We start from the raw sequence: 24,974 nt of genomic DNA on the forward strand, positions 1-24,974 counted from the left end.
TCCGCCCTCGGCTCCCGGGACCTCCACGCTGCCTGGGGGGACCCGGCAGCAGGGAGCGCGGGGAGAGGAGGAAAGGAGGGGAAGGAAGGAGGGGGAGAAAGGGAAGAGGGTGGGAACCACGGGTGGGCTCCGGCCGGTCCTACCTGAGCAGTTGATGCTCTTGCCTTTACCACCGGGACAGTCCCCGCCACCGCCGCCGCCACCCGGGGGTTGGTTGGACGCACGGCTCCCGGGCACGGAGAAGGCGAAGAGCAGAAGCACCGACGTGTAGCAGCAGAAGGCAAGCGGGGGCGCGGCCGGCAGCCGGAGCGGCGCCTCAGCTGCCGTGGCGCCCATGGCTGGCGCCCCTGGACGGCGGGAAGTACAGGGAGCTGCAGGCCAGGGGCATCCAGCCGCGCGCCGGGGACCCCCGCGCCACCTGGGCGCTTCCTAGCAGCCGCGCCGCTGCTCCCGCGAGCAGCCCCTCGGCATCCCCCGCCCCGCCCGCTCGCCCGCAGCGCCCACCAGGCCCCGGCCCGCCGCGCTCGGGACAGAGTCGGTGGGACCGCGTCGCGGGCGCGCGACGAAGGGAGCGCGCGCAGGGGAGGAGGGAGACCGAGGCAAGGGAGCAAGCGAGCGCGCGCGCGTGCGGGCGGGGGTCGCGGGCAGGCGTGGGGGTGGGGGGGCAGACCAGCCCCTAGCTCGCCGGCTCGCCTCTTCTTTGTGTCCGCGGCCGTTGCCAGCGCGTCACAAAGACCCCGGCCCTCCCGGTGAGGGGTGCGTGACGGAGCTGCCGGCTGGAAGGGGGAGTAAGAGGGGGGCTGCGACCCCGCCCCGCGCACACCCCCAACGCCCGCGGCTCCGCCCCCCGCCCGCGGCCGGCGCCGCCTCTGGGGGAGCTATTGTTCCTGCCGCCGGCGGGGCGCGGGGCGCCGACACCCCTCGGACCCGCCGCCGCGCGGAGCGTGCCCTGGCCGCCTTCCCGAGACAAGATGTTCTGGCCTCTCTCCGTGAGCGCGTCGAGGCGTTGCCTTTAAAAGGCTGGGGAAGAAGGGCAGATGGTCTATCTTCTGTCTGTTTTCCAGGTGAAGAAACTGAGCCGCAGATAGGGAAAGGTGACTTGTCCAAGGTCACAGACCAAGAACTGAGCCGGATCAGGATGGGAAACCAAGTTCTGACTCCAGCTGTGCTGCAGTGTTAGATGAATGGCTAAAGCTCTAGGACCGCACCCCACACCCGGTTCCCAGATAACTCATCCACCAACCGAATTTTAATATGCCCTCTCCTCCCTCGTTATGGCGAAGATTTAGAGGGGATTTGGTATACACAAGGACTGGAGGAAGCTCTTTGCGTGCATTCTCTCGTTCATTTTTACAGCCCTGCAAAGGAGTTTTTATCCTGATCTCAGATAAAGAAGTTGGGACCCAGAGACAAAGTGGTCTGACTCCCAGTCTAGTGCTCTTCCAACTTCCCCAGACATGAACTGAATTCTTCCAAAGTCCTCTTTCTTTTTCTGTCTTTTATGTTGCCTTCCACCTCAAAAGGAGTTTTAAAATCTCATTGAAAAACTGATCAACTTATCTAATAAAAGCAAGAAATAGATTAAAGCAGTCACACACAAAAAGCCTCATTAGAAAAAATGCCAATGTTAATATTAGGCAAAGCACTTCAATATAAAGAAGTTACAAGTCAAGTCAATAAGAAATGTTGACATAATATAAAAATGGAAAGTTGAACTTGTCTTATTCATAAAAACTGACAATAAATATATGAAAAGATTTAAAGCCACTAGTAGTAAAAGGAAAGATAAAATCACAATTTCTCCTGATGATTTAACAAGAGCTAACAGAATTGACAAAACCTAGTACTAGTAATTTATAATTTTGGAAGCTCAATTTGTGTTTTAAAAATAAATACACATGCACACAAATATATTTACCCTTTAACAATTGCACTTATTGGAATTTGTCCTAAGGAAATTATTGGACAAGCACGCAAAAAAATGTATAAATAAGGATCTTCAGCACAGCCTTTTTTTTTTCTTATCTTTTTCTTTTCATAATATTGAAATATTACCTAAGTGTTCACCAGTGGGGACTAGTTCAAGTATGGTACCTTCGTAGGATGGGGTATTATGCAGCCTTAACGACGATGATTAGGTTGATGGGGAAAAAGCAGGACACTAACGAATAAATATAAGAAACTTCTATTTTTCTAAAATATACATGTGTATTTGTCCATAGAAAAAAAGAAGGGTCAGGTGTGGTGGCTGAAGCCTATAATCCTAGCTACTGGGGAGGAGGAGATCCAGTGAATCTCAGTTCAAAACCAACTTAGGCAGTGCTAGAAACCCCATCTTAACCAATGGATGGGCCAGCATTTGTCATCCCAGCTACTTTAGGAAACAAATAGGAGGATCACTATCCAGGCCAGACCATGCATAAAACAAGACCCTGTCTCAAAAATAACCAATGCAAAAAGGACTGGTGGAGTGACTCAAGTGGTAGAGTGCCTGCCTAGCAAGTGGAGAGTCCTGAGTTCAACCCCAGTCAGGAAATACACAGCAGTATGTTACTCCTACCGGGAGTACATAATGAAAGGTGGTTTATGAGTAACAAGTACTTTTCCTTTTTATTTTCCTGTATAGTTTGAATTTTTCAGCAAAAAAAAATTATTATAATTTTTTTAAACTTTTAAATTATGCTTTCATCATGCTTTTTATTTTAAAAAATGCACTTTTAACATTTTATTAAGATTTGCCTCAGGCCTCTAAACTGTTAGCAGTGACATGGCTGTCATTCTAAATGAAGTTGAACTTCTGGCTTTCCTCAAACCATTGTGCTCTCAAGTTCCAGACTGATGACCCCAGGCTTCTTCTCAGACCACTTCTTTCACAACTTCTCTGCTAAGCTTGACTTCATTTGTGCTTCGTCCTTGACCTCTATCTTGGCTCTCCAGTCCCAGTATTCTACCCTAAATTTTCATTTGTCTGCTGACCATAAGCCCAGTCAGAAATAATCCTGAGACAACCCTTAGATTTAAAAAAATAAGCAAACAACCTTGGGGCCATAAATCACAATTTATTTTAAATCATCTTTCTTCAAATTAAGAAACATTCACCACATATTTCTCAAAAGTTTTCAAATTGAAACTTTGAAACAGGATTCCTCTATCTTTGATCATACAATCTCAAAGAAGAAAAGGGGTCTTGGAGGTTATCTAATAAAACCCCCATTATACTTTTGTATTGGTGACCCCAAAATACCAGATAGCAAAAGGATATGGAACGTACTACATAAAAACCATGCAGAGTTTAAAAGGAATGTAGATTTCTGAACACCACTCCAGACAGTCTGAATGAAGCTTTAGTGTTTCATTTCTTTTAAAGTTCTCTAGATAACTCAGATGCACTGCCAACTTTAGAAAACTCTGATCTAACTTTGATCAATCAGCTATTGCTCCATAACAAATTTCAAAATAAAATTTCAGCAGCATGAAACAATAATCATTTCTCATAGGTCACATAGGGTTTGTAGCTTGGGATCTACTGGTCTGGGCTAGGCCTGGCTGGACAGGTGAGCTTGGCTCCTATGCACAGGCTGAACTCTGGTCCATGCCACCATTTTTCATCCTGGGACCCTAGCTACATGGGCAGCAGCTACCAGAAGGAATTCTCATGGAGATAACAATGGTGCAAGGGGACAAGTCCAACCATGCAAGCAATTTTCACACTGCTGTTTGTATGCATGTGCTAACATCCCACTGGCTCAAACTAGTCCCAGAGCTGAGCCCAAGGACAATAGGTACAGTAGTCTTTTCTTATACAGATATCATTGAGAGGAGTTCAACAAGGAGTGAATGTTCTTGAGCAATAATCTATCAGAAGTCCTATTAACTTAAGCAGGAAAGAATTTCTTGACTCAGGTTTAAGGAAAAAAAGTCACAAGTAGTTCCCTCTCCTATGAGTTGGTTTTTTTGCTCAAACTAAAGCTTCACTCATGGGAAACCTTGCATTCCTTCCAGAAAACTTTACAAGTATTCCTTCCATGGTAGACACTACAGTAGCCTCTGGGGGCAAGAGATAATTCTGCCCTCAGCTGTGTGGGAGTGGGAGAGACATCCAAAAATTAAGTTACAACAGTGTGATAAATACTAAATATAAATACGGTGAGACTGAGGTAGGAGTAATTGGCAAATCCCATTCCTTACTCCCACCAACCCCTGCCAAAATCCCAGCTTTTCGGGACCTCCTGTTGGGTGGTCTAGCTGCATAATGAAATCCTGATAAATAGTAATGAGATACCTTGGGACCAACTAATTGGCCCCGGTAGGAAAGAGTCACAGTGCTTGAACCAGAAACAGGGAAAGGGGTGATTTATGGTGGCAGAGCCAGGGATTGACCTCTAGTCTAACCCCACTTCAGAGAGAGAGGGAATATTTAAAAAAAAAAAAAAATGGGAAGTGGAAAAAGTCATTCATTCATTCATTTAGCAAATTTGTACTGCAGGTCTACTCGTCTCTGGGAATTCACTGGTGAATACTAGAGACCTGGTCCCTGACCTTAGGCAATTTACAGTCAAATATTAATCAGACAGTTGTATAAGTGACAGTGAAATTGCAACATCGTTAGCAAATGCTTTTATGGCGAGGAAGGCCAGAGAAGATTTCCCTGAAGGAGTGATGCTTATGGTAAAATCAGAAGGATGAGTGAAGGTTAACCAGGTAAAGAAAGTGTTACAGGCAAGCAAGCAAAAACTTGTGAGAAAGAGGGTCTGAATGCCAGTTGGTACAAGAAGAACCTACAAAAGAAGGGCCACTTGTTCAGAACTTTGTTCATTGATTCAACAAATATTTACTGAATACTTGTAACCAAGTTCCAGGCCAGAGGCCCAACTGTGAGGATTCCAACATGTCATTCCAGCCATTCCCCCCAATACACCAAAGAGACAATTAAGGGCAGAAGAAGATTAATTACATGACACCAGCACACCATGGGCAGAGGCAAAATAAGGCCACCTTCAGGTTGCAGACATGAGCTTTAGTTTCAACTAGTTCCAGGAAGAATTGGGGCAGCAATTCTGGTCAAACTGTGGACTGGTCATTATCTCAGTTCTGGTTCTCACTGTCATCACTGGAGGGGAGCAATCTGGTTCCCATGACATGATTACTCCTGCTCCAGGGTGCAGCCTCATCATTATAGGTAACTGTCCTCATTTGTGGGGTGCTCTGTCCTATGAAGCTCTGCTGATCCCTTCCTTGGAGGTAGTTTCAGCTCTGTTGTAAAGATACTATCCATCAATCCTGTTCTTCCTGGAACCCAAGGTGATTGCAGGAGAGAGAGAGAGTCAAAATAAAGAAGACGGATACAAAATGGAGACAGGTTTTCTCCTGCTTTTAATTAACTTGTGGACCCCAGTGAGGAGCCAGGGCTTTTTAACAAAGGCAGTTTCTAGGTACCTGTCATGTACTTACTATGATCTAGGTACTGCTGTAGATACAAAGAAACAGCAGTGAACAAAAACTGCTGTTTTTTTCATAGAGCTTACGGTCTAGTAGGGGGGACCAGAAAACAACAATGATGGTGAAAGAGAATAATTATTGGGTGGAGGGATAATAATAACTATAATTCACTGAGAAACTGCTTCATCCTAGGTGTCAAGCACATCATATCTGCTGTTACTAATCTTCCTACCCACCTTGCTAATAGGTATTATTTCCATTTCATAGATGAGGCTACAAAGCTGGAAAGTTGTACTCCAAAGCACCACCACATCACAAGCATAAGACAATGGGAAAGCATCATCATCTGATACAAGATGGAGGAAAGACTGACATGATCAAGACTGTAGTCAGATAACTAAGTAATCAGCCTAGGTGCCCATCAACAGATGAACGGATAAAGAAAATGTAGTGTGTGTACACAATGGATGGAACTGGAGAACATGATGTAAAGTGAAATAAGCCAGGCACAGAAAAAGTGTTGCATGTTCTCTCTCCTATGTAACTACTTTGAAGAATCAATGAGAAAGTAGAATAGTGATTACTAAGGATTGGGAAGCATGGAAGAAGGGTAATTGGAAATGATCAATACACACTGTATGCATGTATGGAAATAACACACCGACCCCCGTTCATAGGTATAATCGGTATGAGTTACTAAAAGATTGCATCCAGGGGCTGGGGATGTAACCCAGTGATGGGTCACATGCTTAGCATCCCCAGCACCAAGAATAAAAATAAATAAATAAATAACTGCAGTCACCAAAATTTATGCACAAGCCATCTTGAGCACCCTACAAGAGTGTCAGGAGATTCTCATGGGGTTTCTCTGTTTGTATAATGCCTGGATTCTTGTGATTACATTGGTGAGGACTTACCCATATCCCCTTAATGGTCCTCAATTACGTAGAAAGTGGGCAGAAGTTAAGGAGGCATTTGCAGACATCTGAACAAAAAGAACTATGGAAATCCAGAGAGCTAGCCTAACTCTGCCTTGGGGAAAACAGCCTCCCCACTGTAATTGTCAATTTGAAAGTTTTCTCACCCAAACAGTCCCTGTGAGTGGGTAGAGAGAGTGAAGAGGTATCTCTGGGTTTTTTCCTGCAGGTCTTCTTGTCATTCAATTGTTCAGAACTGCTCTGAATACAGAATTAAGATTTTTCTTGATCTTTCAGCAAATGGAAATTTTCAGCTGCAATTCAAATATCTCTCCAAGGGTTTTAATGCATAAAGATTGTACCAAAGAAATAGCTTCTCTGACAAAGACAATCACATATAAATGGAAGTAGGAGGTACAACATAGTAATTAAGACTGTAGGCTTTGGAAACAAATCATCTGGGTTTGCATCTTAGCTTTGCCAGTTGGTAGTGCTATGACCCTTGGGCCAGTTACACAGCTTCTCTCTGTCTCAGTTCCATTAGTCTACTTAGTTCCATTCTTATCTACCTCATAGGGTCGTTGTAAGGTTAAAATGGGTTTGTAAATATAGAGTTGCTTAGAATGATGCTTAGTACATCACAAGTACTTAATATAACTAGCTAGAAATAGTCATATCATAGTAAGCATGCAATAAATGTTAGTTTTTATTAGTGGCAATTGTCATTAACTGCGCTTATATACTTGACTAAAGCTCTGCATGCGTTATCCAATTTACCACTACCAAAAAAATCTAATGGAGAATGTGCTAATATTACCTTCATCCTATGGATAAGAAAACAAATTTGAAGAAGTAAGTAATTTGCCCAAGGTAACACACTCAGTGGGCAGCAGGGCAGGGACCAGGTCTAACTCCACAGACTGTACTCTGAATCAACACCCAGTGAGTTAAAGTACATAGTCAAAATAGCTCATCTAGGGTGACTGTCCACTAGAGAAACATACAGGAGGGCAGCCTGGTGACTGGCAGGGGTAGCCACGCTGCTAGGAAGTAAAGTGGTGACAAATAGTCAGGTGGATCAAAGAGGACAAAAAGTTATAGCCAAAAGCCTGGGAACTTGAGAGAAGTATCCACTGAGTGAAAAATTGTGAAAGAGAGATAAAGGAAGGAGCTAGGTACATGGAAGAATCAGAGTGAGTCAAATGGAACTAAATAATTTTATTTTTACCACGGAATGTGTTTAAGTATGTCAGCTTGCCTCTGTCTGTATACATATGTATTGAGCATATGTCATTTGCCTGTGTGCATACATATGTAATGAGTATATCAGCTTGTCTCTGTACATATGCATAAGTGCCAAGCATATGCCATTTTACTGTGTGTACATATATAAGGAATGAGTATATATCAAGTTGCCTCTGTAAGAGTGTGCATGCATGCATATTTGAGTGTGACAGCTGGGTCCTGTGTTTATACATGTACACGTGTACTCTTGCATATATTACTGTATAAATTAATTCATCTATATTTGTACCTGTGGACTTGCACTTTTTTTTTTTTTATAATACTGGGGTTTGAACTCAGGACCTCACACTTGCTAAGCAGGTGCTCTACTACTTGAGCCACTCCACCTGATCTGTACATGTGAATTTGAATTGAGTTAATAGTTTTTAAATTCTTTTTCTTTGCTCCCAGTTGAAAATTATTGCCTAAAGTCTACTGCCCTAGGGAGGAGGCTTAGCATCATAGTTAATACAACTGGACTCAACACTTAGTCTGGATTCCCAATTAAGAGAGTTGCAAATATGAAACAGCAAAGTCATATTCTGGAGCTGTTTTGCCTCAGCTCAGAACAAGTGGTAAGACATAAGGCAACTTTGGCAGTGGTGACTTCATCGATGAGAGCAGGGGACAGGGCAGGCCAGGGACCATAGTGACAGTAGCCCCATTCATCTAACAGTACTTAGAAATTGCACATCATGTGCCAGGCAACCATGTAAGGCAGCGAGGACACAGACAGTCCTGTAGTCTAGTAGGGAAGTCAAACTTCAAAGAATCACAGTTGTGAAGGGTTGTCAAAGGATTGAGAAAGCATTAGATCCCTACTGTACCAGGAATCAAGAAAACTTTCCCAGAAGTGATATTTTAAGCTGAGGCTAGAAGATGGATAAAGAGTTAGAAGTAGGTAAAGAAGAGACAGTACTCCATGAAGAAAGTACAACAGGTAAACATGAAATAAAAATTTTGGCAATTTCAATAAACAGAGAAAAAAAAAAAAACAACTGCCACATGATCTCACTTATATGTGGGACCCAAAAAAAGTTGGTCTCATGGAAATAGAGAGTAAAATGGGGTTAACAGATGCTGGGGTGGATAGACGGTGGGGTATTGGTTAGGTAGGAAGAGTAAGTTCAAGAGATATGTTATATAGTATGGTCACTATAGTTAATGGTGGTATATAGTATTTGGGGGGATTATTGGAGATTGAACTCAGAGTTTTCCACATGCTAAACAGATTCTGTATCACTGTATTATATTCTTGAAAAAATAATGTAAAGAGAGTGGATGTTACATGTTCTGCCCCCAAACATGATAACTATGTGAGTGGTAATAAATTTGTTAATTAGTTAGGTTTAACTATACCACAATGTATATATACTTCAAAGCATCATCCAGTACACAATAAATACATATATTTTATCTGTCCTTTAAAAAAAAGAAAGAAATAGTGAAAAGGCAGCTATATGTGATGCCTAAGGCATGCATGACACAGAATGTAGAAACTTCAGGAAGCAAGAAAAAGGTCATACAGCCTTATTAGAATAAGGGTTCAGACTTGATTTTAAGATTAATCAGGTGCCAGTGGCTCACACCTGTAATCTTAACTATTTGGGAGGCTAAGGTCAGGAGGATTGCAATTTGAAACCAGTCCAGGCAGACAGTGCAAGAGATCCCATCTCTGAAATAACCAGAGCAAAATGGATTGGAGGTGTGACTCAGGCAGTACAGTGCCTGCTTTGCAAGTGCAAACCTTGATTTCAAACCCCAGTCCCACTTAAAAAAAAAAAGATTAATCAGGCTGCTGGTGTGGTAGCACACACCAGTAATCCAAGCACTTGAGACAAGATGATCATGAGTTTGAGGCCAGCCTGGACTGGACAACATAGTGAGACCCTGACTCAAAAAAAATATGTTAAAAGATTATAAGCAGGGAATAATCTGCTCAGACTTGGGTTTAGAAAAGACCACTTGGTTAAATGGATGAACTGTAAATTATATGATAGTATCTCAGTGAAGCTGGGGATGTAGCATAGTGGTAGAGTGCTCGCCTTGTATGTGTGAGGTCCCGAGTTTGATTTGCAGTACTGTAAAAATAAAAAAATAAAAATCTCTATGAAGCTGTTAAACAAAAAATCACATGGGCTGCAATGTGCAGAATGGATTGTAAAGGCAAAATGCATGCAGAAAAATCAGCTAAGGGCTATTGCAGTGGTTCAGGTAAGTGATGAAGGTGACTAGGGAAGATGGGGATGAACAAATGAATTAGACAATTAGAACTTGGTGATTGAGTAGATATGGGAGAGATTAGGGGTAGAGTGTCAAATGATGGTTATCCCTACATTCAACAACACATATAAAATAGCCCACTCTGTAGGATAGGCAGGTTTGAAGATGGGACAATGAGTTCAGTTCTAGGTAACACTGAGTTTGAGGGGTCAGTGATGCATCTGCATGGAAGCCTCCAGCAGCCATTGGATTTGTAAGTTTGGTGCTGGACTTACACTGAGCACATACATACATATGGGAGGCAGGAGAGGATAAATTAGTAGAATTCATGGAAGAGAATGTGACGTCTTAATGAGTTAATATGAAAGAGAAGAGCCGAGGCCGCAGCTTCAGCTGAGCGATGGAGGGAATTTCATAGGAGCTGTTAGAAAATTAGGAGGAAATCAGGAAAGAAGAGTGTCATGATGACCAGGGAACAAATGTGTTTCAAGAAGCAGGACATGGGTGCCTGGTCAAATGCTGCTGAGAAGTCAAGAAAGATGAATACTGAATAGTTTCCAACAGACAGCAGTCACTTGAAGTCACCGGTCATCTTACTAAGAGCCACTTGGTAAAGTGGTAGGGGCAGAATCCAGATTAGAGTTTAATGTGACATGAATGAAAAGTAGGAAAAGGAAACAGAACATTTGGACAGCTCAGCTGTGAAAGGAAGAAGAAAAACAAAGCAGGAGGTGACTGTGGGCAGAGGAAGAACTTTTAAGATGAGACTGTAAAATATTTAAATGATGATGATAAAGATCCAGGAAATAGAGAAGTCTTGAAAACTCAGCAAATGAAAAAGGTTATTAAGTTGTGTATAATCTTTGAGTAGACAGGAAGGAGTGGAATTCAAAACAGAGATGGAAGGACTTGCTTTTGTGAGCAGACACTTTCTTCTTTGTAGCAAGAAGGAAGGTGGACAGAATGGAGGCTGATGCATCCGGGGATGTGGATATGGTGTGGAGATACTGATACATGATATAGGACATGCCTATATCATGGCTTCTGTGCTCTTGGAAGAGAAAGGCAGGAGAGTAGAGCAGGGATAAGAATTGGTGGCAGCTTTAGCCTCACTATAATCTCCATTAGCTTCCCTTAGCCTCTCCAACCCAATCTTCATCACTCTATTTGACGTGAGCAATTACATTTTCTCAATCTTATATAAAATATTACTTTAAAAAACTGATCCATCAAATACAATTTTTATAACAGATACCACTCCTAAGACAAGTACCCTGGCCTCTCCCTTCCAATCAAATTGCTGCCCCAGTCCCTGCTCCATAGAAATTCTGGGTCAGATTTGAAAAGGGAGGAAAAACATTGATGATAATGGGAGAGAAAGTATATGATTTTCCCTAGCAGAGCTCAGAAGCAATCAATAGTGCCAGGCAGACACCACAGAGGCAAGCTGGAGCCAGGATGCTTAGGAGATGGAAGTTAACAGCCCTTTCTCTCAAGTGGGCATTCCTTGGCATCGGGGGGAAAAAAAAAACCTATCCCTGGTACTCCCACAAAGGAGTTCTAAGACAGATGGGCTCTTAAGAAAGATCAGGTGAAGTGGATCCTTTGCCGAGTAGCCAGTGGAACTTGAGGTGACCTAAATTTGGGTTTTGTCAAATCGGGGCACACCTGCTGCCCATATGAATACTTACAAATGGCTGATTTGATCACCATTTTGTAATTCTCAATGAAATAACTGATTTAGGTAAGAATCTTCAGTGGGTTCTAAAAACATTGGATAAATGAATGGCAATAAAGGAACAAGATATCCACAGTCTTCAATAAGTGAAAGAATGTAATTTTATAGTGGAGAGATCTGGTAGATTCCACCTTCACCAGATGATCAAAATTAGCATCACTAGTAGTGGGACAATTTGCTGAGATGTGCCTCTGAAATTGTGCATTGAGAGGTACATGGCATTTATCTATGTGGTCCTCATACCAAAAACGTTGAGCCTGAATCTAATCACAATTATGTAATTAAATAGATCCAGAATGTGAAGGACTTTATAAGGCTTGGAATTAAAAAGAAATTAATGTCATAAAATGATAAGGGGAAAAGTTTGTTCTAGAAGAGACAAAACAACCAAATACAATAAACCTTGGTTGAGTCTGAGAAAATAAACAGCAATAAAAGGCCTTAGGATAACTGCAGAAATTTGAATGTAAAGTACACATTAGATGATATTATTGAATTAACACTAATTTTCTGAGGTGTGATAATAGAATTGTAGTAATTTGGAGAATGGTCTTATGATTAGTACAAGTATACTGAAGTACTTAGGTGTGAATGAACTGTCATGATGTCCAAAACTTTCTACAAAATGGTTGAAAAAGAGAAAGAGAAAAACAATTGTTAAATTTAGGCAAAGGGTAAAAAAAATTTTTTTAACTCACAGCAGTCTATTTCTTAATTACTTCACCAAACTCTTTCTTTTTTATCATGACCTTGCTGTTTAATGTACTAAATTAGATTGAAATCCTTAAAAGCATCATAGCAAGAAAATTGCTCTGCAAAGCTTTGTAGGCATAAAAGAACTTCTAATTTGTGTAGGAGTATAAGTAAAGATATGGCAAAGTGAGAAAGCGAGTCCCTGAATAACAAAGAATGTTTTCCTGAGAGTCAAAAAACCCTGGGGTCTGGCACATAAGGATTGAATATGTTGGTTTCCTCACTTGCCAAGTGGGTACAGGTAACAAAGAAACAGGATGTGAAATGGGCCTTTCTAAACTGCAAATGTGCGTGCAAATGAAGTGATTTTAACTAGCATCATATCATGGTGATGTGCTATTACCAATGCTCTCAAATGTTATACATACCAAATAACTCGGAAGCATGTGAAAACTTGTTCATTCCAGTGATGTCCTATTAGGTCCTGATTCAGTAGGTCTGGGAGGGGGCCCACAACTTGCTTTGTGAAAGCACCCAGTATTCTCTAGTGCAAGTGATATGAAACCCACACTTGAAGAGTCACCTTGGAGGAGGTTACTATCATCTAAATGTTTGCTACTCGGTGTTTGGCCCATGGACCAAACAACATCACCATCACCTGGGAGCTTGTTAGGAATACAAAATGTAGCCACACTCCAAATTTACTGAATCAAAACATGCATTTTTTACAAGATGCCCAGTTGTTCGCATGTACAACACGAATCTACATCTAAATGGCAAGACCAATTGGAAACCTCTTTTAGCTTGGTCACTGGTTCTCAGGTTGCTGTCAGAATTGAGGTTGTCAGGTTTGTTGTTGCTGACACCTTTAACCTCACTTAGCTCTTCTCTCTGCTTCTCTTTGTTTTTGGCTCCTCAGCATCCTGGCAGATCTTTAATACACAGAACCAGCGACCACAGTGTTTTCTCCCATGTCATATATACACCAAAGAAAGCACACTGACGGGACCTAAATCTAGTTAAGTTACTATATATGACTTTTTCTTCCTTCCTTCCTTCCTTCCTTCCTTCCTTCCTTCCTTCCTTCCTTCCTTCCTTCCTTCCTTCCTCCCTCCCTCCCTCCCTCCCTCCCTCCCTCCCTTCCTTCCTTCCTTCCTTCCTTCCTTCCTTCCTTCCTTCCTTCCTTCCTTCCTCTCTCTCTCTCTTTTGTGGCAAAGCCTAACATTTACCATTTGTAACCATTTTTAACTTATAGTCAGTGGTATGAGTACATTCACTTGTGTAATCATCACCACCATCCATCTTTAGAATTTTTGGTATATGATTTTAAACAAATTACTTAACCTATCCAAGCTTCCTTTTCTTATCTGTAAAATATAAATAACACAGAGCATTTGAAGCATCAAATGGAACCATACAGAACATGCCTATGGCCCATATGAAATGTTCAATAAATGCTGATATACATCTTTCCTTCCATTTAAAGTAGGCTTCAGACTGCTCTGGTTTCACAATAAATATTATCCACTGAAATCAACTCTTTTTTTTTTTTTTTTCAGTTCTGGGGTTTGAATTCAGAGCCTTCATCTTGAGCCACTCAACCAGCCCTATTTTTGTGATGGGTTTTCTTTCTTTCTTTCTTTCTTTCTTTTTTTTTTTGAGATAGGGTCTTGGGAACTATTTGCCAGGGCTGGCTTTGAACCATGATCCTCCTGATCTCTGCCTCCTGAATAGCTAGGATTATAGGCATGAACCACCAGCACTTGGCAAATTTTTTTAAATAAACAAAATCTACATATTCTTGGCACACCATTGCATTAGAACAGGGAAAATTTTAAGATAGAAGTATCCTATAACCTACAGAATTGGGCAGTTTGGAGCAGTTAAATAACAGCCAATTCTTTCACTAGGAAAATTACATTTTGGGATGCAACAACTTTTTGGTTCCCATTACACAGAAATTCTTGTATTGACTATATGTAAATTGTGTTATAAACAGTGTAAATAAATCATTACCCTAATATAAATAGCATTCACAAATGGTGCTTTCAACCTTGGGGCCGATTCACTTGTATGCAGTATATGAATTCCATTTACGTACACATTATCCTTTAAGGAGAATGCTAAATTAGAAGCTTGGGTTACATTCAGTAAATTGAAAATATTAGTTTAACTTCAGCACTAGATTAATTAGAACTCAGGAAGAGAATTTAGAGATCATCTTCTCTAATACTCTTATTTAACAAACAAGGAAATTAATCCAGAGAGACCTAGTAACTTGTCCACAATCACATGATGAGCTCCAGGCAAAGCTGGGACCAGAGCCCAGTCAGAAGTGTGTCCTGGTGTTGATTTGACCTTGAAGAATGGGTAATGCTTAGTGGCAAGTGTAAAAGAAAGTGTAGAGAGACTGACAGCACTCTAGGTAGAGGGATCCACAGAGCAGTTTCACAGAACCTGGCTGTGAAACCGAGAGACTCATGATTGTGCTCAGGAATTGTCAGACTGAGGAGGCTAGAAAGAGGAATTAAGATGAGGTTCTGTGATGGGAGAAGATAGTCTCAGAGTCTCTTGCAACACAAAAGATCAAAAGAAAGGTCTAGGAATTTTTTTTCTGGTTTTTGATTTTACAATTTACAGGGCCATTCCATGTTTGCATTCTCATGTAATCATTATAGCAATCATGAGCTATTTTGCAATCATGAGGTATTTTGCAAGTGATGGGCTAATACTCAAGAAATCACTGTTCTTTGCAAAGCTAAAATTTGAATTGAGACCCTCAAATAGAAAGTCCGTGTATTATGATTCTGAAAAGCATGAGTTCTAGAGCCAGATCACTTGAGACCAAACCTTTCCATCTACGCCATTGTACCTTGAAAAAAAAATGGACTAAAATGTATAGTGTTTCATATGTGCCTGGTACTATTCTAAATACGTATACAGATAATCCCTGACTTAGAATGATTCAACACAGGATTTTTTGGCTTTTTAATGGTGAAACGTGGTAATAAGCACCATACTTCAAATTTTTAATTTTGACCATTTCCCAGGCTAGCAATATGCAATAAAATATTCTTTTGTGGTGCTAGGCAGGACAGCAAGTCATAGTTTCCAGCCAGTCATGTAATCACCAGGAGAAACAACTGCATTGTGTTGCTAAGGTATAATATTCTGTAGGTTAGGTGTATTAAATGCATTTCCAATCTATGACATTTTTGATTTACCATAGGTTTATCAGGATGTAACCCCATCATAAATAGAGGGACACCTGTATTATTCACTTAATCCAACAATTTAATGAAGTATATTCTATTATTATCACTATTTAAAATCACCTCCCCTGAAAAAATGGAGAGGAAAGAAAGAAGAGGTGTCTCAGTAGAAGATGAGGAATGCATTTTAGCCTTAGATTTTCTGTTCCTTGATTTATAACATAACAACTCTTTGGTATCACACTAGCTCCCCTCCCCCTTGAAATACTATCATAGATTGAATTATTGTTCAAGAATATTCACCTTCTCAGATGAGGGAGAGAGATGGTGGGGGTGAATGTAACCAATGTAAAATTTAAGCATAGTCAGAAATGTCACATTGAATTTCCCATGTACAACTAATGTATGCTAATAAAATGCTTTGAGAAAAATATATTCACCTCCTCCCCTCATCTTCATGGGAATCTATTTTCCTTCCACTGACTTTGGGCTTAGTCATTTGAATTGCTTTGATCAAGGAGCTGTTTAAAGATACAACAAATGAAACTTGAAGTGTTCTTCTACAGTTTAGCTATCCCTCTTGTACTTCTGTCTGTGAAGAGTGTCCACCTTCGGCATGGGACTCAGAGTGACCCCAGACCTGCTAAATGTCCCAGTGGCTCACTCCAATCCTTCAGAATGTCTATTGCCATCCCATTGCAAGAAACTGAAAACTCATGGATAAGACCCTAGATCCAGGGGCTAGAGGTGTAGCTCAGTGGTAGAGTTCATGCTCAGCATGTGCAAGATCCAGGGTTTCATCCTCAGCAGTTCCCCTCACAAAAGTCTAGACCCATGTGTGCTTTACCAACAGAGTATCTGCTCTGAATTTCCTTCTTGGTTATGCTGGTAGCTGAATCAGATGATTAGAATAGAACTAGAACCTTACCTTCTGCTACTCATAGTATTTCTACTGTGATAAATATCTTCTTGACTAAAAAGAATTGACCTCTTATTTATTTATTGGTAGGACTGGGGTTTGAACTCAGGGCTTTGTGCATGCAAACCAGGTACTCTAAGGAATCAACCTCTTAAGTAAAAAGATCACACCCATGGAAAAGAAAACAGGCCAGAATCTAATGAAAGTTCTTAGCAGTCTCCAGCAGTTAAGAAATGGAGCACATGTTTATGGCTAAAGACCTAAGACACTTAGCCCTTTAGTGAATATAAATAGTTAATCTTCCCCTGCACCCCCCCAAACCAGCAGTGCTGTAAGGACATTTTACCAAGTAGACTGGAGTTTTGGATTCTCTCATTCACAACAGAGGATCACCATTTTGTCCATCCCAATCCATACTAATGATAAGGGACCTTCTCACAAATTCTAGGCATCTGGATAATGTAGGCACAGCTTTCACCTAATGATGACAAACTGCACCATTAGGCTAAAAATCAGCTTGTAAACCCAAAAATTATATCAGGCAACACAGGTTCAATAGATGTATTCTTTTAAATTTTTGCATAAATCATATTTCTATAAATTGAATGTCACTCCAAATGTACCAAAGGATTATTTAAAGAAATGCCATGTTGAAATTTTTCATAAAGAAAATAATCATACTCTTGTATTTATTACGGAAGTTTCATATATTGGGTGCTCCTACAATATTAGTCCACTTGGGATACTTCCTCTACAGGGTAGTATCTTTACAGGAGGGCATCCATAGCCCAATGACAACAGTAATGTTAAAATGCTTTACATGATTCTTTATTTTAAAAGCGTTTTTACCAACATATACTATTTTCACAACATTCAAGGGAGGTAGATAAGTATTATACCACTTTCACAGATGGAGAAACTGAGGCAGAGATTGAAGGGTATAATATATGGCACAATTGGGAAAAAAAAAATCTGTTGTAGTCAGGGATAATGATGACCTTTCCCATGACCTCTGAGTCCTACTAACACAAAAGTAGCAGACTCAGCATGGAAGCAAGCCATCCACAGTTTGGTAGTCTAAGGCTGAGTGTGAAAGTTACTTTGACAAATAATCCCCTTGTTGTACATTGCCACACATTTCCACCTCCGACCAGGAGAGAGTGGAAGCCAATGTAAGCACAGAAGGAGCTAGAGAAACAGAGCTGGGAAAAAAGATGATAAAAGAGAAAATACAATCTGATATTAGAGCAAAGGCAAGGAGGAACAAGAGGACTAGCCAGAAACCAGCCCAACAGAAAATAAAGCCACAGCAAAAGTGTCATTCATCTGAAAGTTCAGACATCCAGAAATGCTATTAAAAGGGTAATTCTTAGCAATGACATTACAGAGTCACTCCTCATGGCTTTGCCAAATATAATTATCAGGTCCTTCTGACGTTCCCAGGAGGCAGAATCATTCCTTTCCTCTGGTCCAGACCAAGTGCTGATGTAATTGACCTGACACTGCAGAGACTGTTGACAACTCTAATGTACTCTGCCACTATGCCACCTCTCTTCCTCTGCCTTTCTAGTTTCTTCTGGAACAAAACAAAACAACAACAAAATGAATCTTAAGATCCTCCCTACAAAAACCCTAAAACATTTCCTGAAACCTTTATACATTAGGTAGGATTCCTGTTGGGTAAGATTCCATGTTTGATTTTGTAAAGTGGCCATGATAAGCCTGCATGGTGATTACCAGCCCTTCCCAACCAATGCTCCTTAATATGGGACATAAAAAAAAAAAAAAACCAACCTACCCTGAAATTTGTGAATGCCAGCTAGCTAGAGAAGAATGAGGCTCATGAGAAAGAAAGAACCTTTTCCTGGTTGTTCTAGTGTAGAAACAATATAAGAGACGATGAATGAAATGCACCAGCTGCAGTAGGGGTATTGATGGCAGAGGTAATACCAAATGAGTGGGGTGACCAAGGACCCAGCAGGGAGGGGCTAGTGTCAGATGAACAGATGGGAGAGGCAGCACAGGAAGCTGAAGAGGCAATGTCAGAGTAGAGATATGATAGCCAAAGAAGAGATGAATGGAAGTGTGGACATTTGGGCTGGGAGGATGGCAGTAGCACCAGTTTTCATCTAGGTCTTGCCTAAGACAGGTAAGAGCCACAAATGCATCCTTCTTTCCTTCATTTCAATCAGCAGCAACATGACCTTTCAAGCACCTAGCTTTAAAATTTTACCTCTCCTCTCCAATGAAAGCCATCAACTGCCAAGCCTTACTGATTCCACTTAAGCAGTGTCCTTCACCTTGGTGTCTTTCATTTTCATTCCAATCTCCTCTGCATCCTCCTATCATTTCATCCTAACCATGCCCAAACCCTCCTATCTGGAATTCCCAACTCGTTTTCTTTCCATTCAGTTTCATCTTCTAATCTTCCTCCTGGTACACAGTTCTGATCATGATACTACCCAGTTTGGAAATTTTCCCCAGGCCTTCCTTCATTGCCTCCTATTTATGTGTCTCACCTTGAATTTTCAACAGGACTTGGCATCTAGTGGAGTTCCTCTGCTTCCCAAATCCCCACCAGCCCAGGTCAACTGATTCAGCCTCCTCTGGAAATGAAACCCAATGGGACTAATTATTTATAAAAATACTGTTTCTAATGCATAGCCAATGTTGCAAGTTAAAGACTTAGTGTAAATACCACTCCCTCCCTCAGGCCTTCCTTCAAGCTTTTCAGGTCTTTTCTCTCAACTACAAGTACACTTGAAGACATGCTCTAATCAGATCCTTTGTACAAGCTTTACCTCCCTCCTGGGCTATGTCCATCATTTGGCAGGGTGCAGGACGGTGAACAGTGTCTTGATAATTTTATCTGTTTATTCCCTACAACATCTGCCAAGAAATGCTTGCATTTGCACCTCAGGTAATGAAAGGCTTAGAGGTGATATGAATTGGGATGTACTACTACAGTGCTTTGTGAATGAAGATGCCTCCACAGGTAGCCTGTCGTGTTAGCTAACTCTGGATAAAACAAATCTGATATGATTTCAAGGGAAGGAGTGAGGGCAGGCAGGTGGGGCTATGTTTTGGAGTCAAGAAATCTGAGATTGAAGTTCTACTCTGCCATTCACCAGCTACAGACTTGGTGACAGGAAGTTCTTTTCTGAGCATTGTTTCCTTACTTCTGCAGGACTTCACAGGATTGAAAATCAAATGAAATATTTGTAAATAAACTCTATATAAGTGGTTCTCAGCCCCAATCATAATCACCTAAAAGGATTCCAAAAAATACAGAGTATCAGGTGCCAGCCGAGGTCAAGGATTCAGACTCCTCTGGAAGTGAAACCCAATGGGACTAATTATTTATAAAATACTGTTTCTAATGCATAGCTAATGTTGCAAGCTACTGTTGTAAGCTCATAAATACCATGAATAGTAGAGCAAGGTGCTTTAGGTTGCTGGCTTAATTATCTTTTATTTGTTCAATGAGGAATTAGTGCAATGTTTGTATAGTTCAATTAAAATGCACTACTATGTGCAAGCATTTTTGGTGTTGTTCTACACTGTTACATGCTTAAGTCATAAGCTCATAGAAAATAACCAGTACACCACTGTATACAAAGATGTACCTAACACAGATCTTTTTTTTTTTTCAGAGAATAAAATCTTCATAGGATCTTCCAAGCCCTTGCTTCTCAGAAATCTATTGACTAGACAAGCAGATCCAGCATAACCCAGGAGCATGTAACAAATGCAGACTTTCAGGCCTCACTCCAGAATACATACATTGTGAAGATTTTTAGATTGATTAGTAGGTGAAGCAAAACCTTTTCTTCACCTGAACCTTTTCTCAGTTCACATCTGTGTTTAGGGCCTGCCATTTGCTGTCCTAATCCTGAAGAGGTAGGAGGGTACAGAGAGTTAAGTTCTATCTTCCACAAATGATTTAAGCTTGAGACTTTAGGGTTCATTCTTTACATTCGATCTTAGCAGAAAAAAAGCCAAGCAATAGATGCTTCATTCTCTAAAGGGTACATTTGGTAAAAACTAAATTAATAACAGAATTCCTTATAAAAGGATCCTTAGTTCTAGTCTCTGAATACAGAATGTATCTAAAATAATTAACCAGTTCTTCTAAGATATTAAAATATGATTCAGTGTATAAAATAAATTGACATCCATTTAAGTTTTACACAGTGCACAGATTATGAGTCTGTATGCATCTTAGAGTACTTATAGTTCCCAAGACCCATCCAAAACTATGAAGGAAGGAAGTTTGGTCATTGCAAGAGATAACTACTCCCTTTTAGCCCAAGTCTTCCATGATGTTGGCAGTACCCATCCAAGATGACATGAGTAATCCAAGGAGTTAAAGCAGACTCTGACCATTATCAAGCCCAACTTCCTTGTTCTGTGGTCAGGTAGCACCATGACAAGATTTAAGAAATACCAAAGGGCACATAGCAACTTGAGGTACAGCCAAGCTTAGAACTCAGGCCCCGACTCCTAGTCCTACTACTTTATCCTCCCTAATAGAGTCTGTGCAGCAAGTACTCCTTCCCCACGCAGTCTTGAAGCCTCATTTGCAGAAATTGTTCATCTGCTTTGGCACTTAAGGGTCACTTTGCTACTTCCAGCTACTACTGTCTGCATCTCCCAGGAATGTTTTTAACACTAGGCTACAGAAGTTGCATCACAACTCAGTCAAAACATTCATTTATTAATTGGTATTTCCAAATATGTTGGTAATGGATCCCTAAAAATCCCAATGCTGACTGTGTAATGCCAGTTACATAGCATTAGCATTACCCAGCACTATGAGCATGGTGAAAGGGAAGGGCCTTCCCTAAGGAGGCTAGAGACCAAAAACAAGGGCAACCCTTAACTCAGTAGTACAAAGTCAGAAGAAAGGACAAAGGGAAGGCAAAAAAGGAGCTTGTTTGGTTGGGAAGGAAGCACCTTTAAAAAAACATACACAGTGTGACTATAAAATTGAAGTCTTTTTTTAATAAAACAAACATAACAGAATGTAGAAACCCAAATTAACATGAAACCCTCATGTTGTTACATTCTTAATTCCAAGGAAACCACCATTCTTGGAGACATTTCTTGGAGCTCCTCTTTGGGGAAAAGCCTTAAAAGGCAGTTTATGAGCCACATTAGAAAATATCCTTCCAAATGCTAGACTGTTTAAAAACAGAAAATCCACACTCAAAAGCCAACACTGAAAAAGTGAACAAAGGACTGCAGCTCTCTCAGAGGTTTCCCCAAAGACCTCTAGCAAGTTCTAAGCAATCGCTTTGCCCCTAGAGAAACATATGGCCACCCAAGATAGCCACTTTCAATGGGAGGGCATTCATTTGGATAGAAAATTTCTGCTTAAAAAAAAAAACCAAAATCAGCCACACTTCTTTATAGTCACACTTGCATTTGATTTAAAAAAAAATACAACACTCACACATGGTTCTTACATGAATTCTAATTAACAGACATTACATTCAGAATTATAGCACTCATAGTGATAACTTTCAGAAGACCATGACAGCTTTTTTGCCACTTAAAGGGTACATAGGGTGCAGCTGTTTACCTGAATGTATTCTTAAATAAGTGACTACTACCACTCTAATTTTCCTAGTCGTAGCTCAGTTACAGGTTACTGACCGCAAGTTCCTATTTCAGACTTTCTTTGCCAACACAGATTAATTACAAGAGAGTCATTCCCAAAGTCTTAGGGTGAATTGGGAAAGGGCCGGTTAAATGAAGAAACAGGCCATTCCTTGGTAAAAGTTTGTAGCTTTCTTTCCCAATACATCTTCTTTTTATTGAGAACTTCCATTTTTATCCTGTGTTCCTCCTCTGCCATCTCACACTCTCGCTCTATCTGCTGGATTTTGGCCACATGCACCTCATTCATTTGTATCAGCTGCAGTTGTAAGATGGACATTTGTTGATGGTGTTCTTCCTCATGCATCTTTTTTAAAGCACCTTCCTGAGAGGTTTTGCTCCTGTAGTTTTTATTGGCTGTTATTCTGACAGCTGAACATGAGGGTTCAGGTTGAGAGGTCCCCTCACATACTGGAAAATGTATGAACTCTTTCTCATCATCGCACAGTTCTCTATTTGAAACAGCAAGTGATTCTGAAAAACAGTAGCAGAAAACATACGTTCAAAGATTTTGCAGGCAGAGGAAAAAAGTTAATCCTACTTCAAACGATAAGGTCCCTCATTGCAGGATGGATTAAAAATAGTGTCTGCATTGACCTTCCTATCTACAGGCACCCTGGCCACATGTGATTTTTTTTTTTAAACCCATGAAATCAAAAGGAATCTTCCCTTAAGAAATAAGAACAAGGGAATTTGTTATGTTATTTCTAGAACTGCAAGCTATGTAAACAGTGGTTGTCAGAGACCTTGTGATGTTGATACCAATTCTAAACTGAAACGTGCACCACTTTGATGAGCATGGGACCACAGCCTAATGCCAACCTTGAGGGTCTTCAGATGAAGTTCTTTCTCAGACTGGCACTCCTTGCCAGTCCCTCATTCAGTCATGAACACTTCTGGCCAGTCTCTGTCATAACTGTTTCCTTCTCACAGGTGTTTAGCCCTTATAGCCATCTTATAAATGTTCCTCCTTGAAAGATGAGTCTACACTCTCTGGCTTAGTTCACACTCCATTTCTCTTTAATCTTCTGTATTTGGCTGTTACTCCCAGAACTACCAATATTCAGATCCCAAGGATATTTGTCAATGTTCCTTTTTTGAAATTTCTTTCCTTTGTAAGCTTGTAAACTGTCACTCTTTCCTGTTTCTGTCCTTCCTCTCAAATTGCTCCTCTCAAAGCTCCTTGAAGTGTGAGACTCTTGCTCCCCCACCTGTTTCCTTTCCATATTCCCCTGAGGTTACCATATCTGACCCTGGTCTCAATCCACTCTAAGGAACCTTATAATCTAGTTCTAACTTTCTCCTATCTTCCTTGCTTTACTCTTCAAAATACCCTCCCATCCTACCAAAAACTACTCACATTTTTCAAAAAGTCATGTTTATTTTCATAATTCTGCATTTCACAATCCTCTCAGTATGAAGCTGGGTTCACTATTTGTCTCCTCTCACTCACTCTTCCCCACTCCCAATGGCTACTAGTTCAGGACCAACCTTGCTTATTGTGCAAAACCTCAGATCTCTCTTTTCTATGTACTCCTCTAAACAGCATTCAACACATACTAGTATTATTTTGGCAGCAGGCCTTATTCACTTCTTTTATCCTTGGGTACTAATTACTCTCGTTGGTACACAGTGGATGGCTAGTGATACTTATAGATTGAGCCATTGAACACAAAGGGAGATGAGCACATAGATGCAAACGATTCTACTTTTGGTAGGTGCCATGCTTGCACTGATATTTTTGTAAGGCAGTGACATTAGTGTCAATTAGAGCATTTCAATAAGGAAACCACTAACTCTACTAACGCATGGAGTCTTCTAGCTGTGACTCCAAGGCTTCCTTGAGATGCTTTACATTTCCGATAATGAGAATCTTCTCCTGGGAGAAAAGTAATATCAATTTATTAACAGAGTTGATTACATTATTATGTCCACTCCATTATTCTAGAAGATGGGATGCTGGGAATGTTAATGGCTACTGAGGGAAACCTAATTCATAATACTCTGTTAATAAAAGGAAGATGGCTACTGTTTGGATTATTTCACTCTAAGGGGTAAGGTAACCATAACTAGCCCCTAATTAAGATTAAAGAAAAGGTAAAAATCTTACTCTTGGAAGAGAAAGGTGAAAAAAAAAAAAACTTCTTTGTCATCTAGAAATAATGAAAATGTCTCCCTAGGACTCTTTCCCAACTCCAGCTGCTCTGGCCTCAATTCAATGTCCTTTCATGTTCCCACTGTCTCCTGGACCCACCGCTGGCAGAGCACTTACTAAAACTGATGGTTTAGCTGCCTCCCAGTCAAATCTCTGAGTTCTTTGAAGACAGAGACAGTCTGTTACTCATTCTCATGTAGAACCCAGAACAGAGCCTGGGACAGCACTGGGCACATAAAAAAATGTATGTTGGATGAACTGACTACAGTGGGTCATACCCCTCCCTATCTGACACAACTGTGAAAAAGAACAGTGAACTGAGTGGGTGACTAAGGCATAGGAAAAGGAAAGGGTTAATTCTGGGGACCAGGGTCCTCAGATGTGTGCGTCAACCACAAAGAGCATTACCTTATCCATTTCCTTTCTACACTTAGATCTGAAAATGTTTTCTTTGAACACTGGACACATTAGACATTTTTGTTGCCTCTACTCTCATTGCTCTCTCTGGGTCTTCAAAGTTCATCCTTTAACAATGCTGCTATTTCTCCCAATTTCTAGACATTCACTTTTATCTTATCCTAGCAGGTGATGATAGCAACTATCATTTTCTGAGCAGTAAGCCAGGTGCTAGTGCTTTACATTTCCTCATCCAAGCCTTATAATGACTCTCTGAAGGAAGTATTACAGAAAACTAAATATGATACCCATGGTCAGCTGGCTGCTTGAAAGAGCC

At 40.8% G+C, this 24,974-nt stretch overlaps 2 protein-coding genes across 8 annotated transcripts in view; both read right to left on the minus strand.

Annotated features, from left to right (window-relative positions):
• Positions 1–439, minus strand: part of Tmeff1 (transmembrane protein with EGF like and two follistatin like domains 1) — an 84,519-nt gene extending 84,080 nt beyond the window's left edge. The window contains exon 1 of the mRNA XM_020185519.2: positions 144–439. Within this exon, the coding sequence (XP_020041108.1) occupies positions 144–336 (193 nt within the window). The 5' untranslated portion in view covers positions 337–439. The remainder of the gene's footprint in view (positions 1–143) is intronic.
• Positions 440–17,050: 16,611 nt separating this feature from the next.
• Positions 17,051–24,974, minus strand: part of Msantd3 (Myb/SANT DNA binding domain containing 3) — a 29,224-nt gene continuing 21,300 nt past the window's right edge. For 5 of the 7 annotated variants that reach the window (XM_074051368.1, XM_074051366.1, XM_074051367.1 and 2 more), the window contains exon 3: positions 17,051–22,560. In XM_074051368.1, the coding sequence (XP_073907469.1) occupies positions 22,151–22,560 (410 nt within the window). In that variant the 3' untranslated portion in view covers positions 17,051–22,150. The remainder of the gene's footprint in view (positions 22,561–24,974) is intronic. The other 2 variants (XR_012440362.1, XR_012440363.1) reach the window with 2 other exon arrangements.

This window comes from Castor canadensis, chromosome 13, assembly GCF_047511655.1.
Source record: "Castor canadensis chromosome 13, mCasCan1.hap1v2, whole genome shotgun sequence".
NCBI lineage: Eukaryota > Metazoa > Chordata > Mammalia > Rodentia > Castoridae > Castor > Castor canadensis.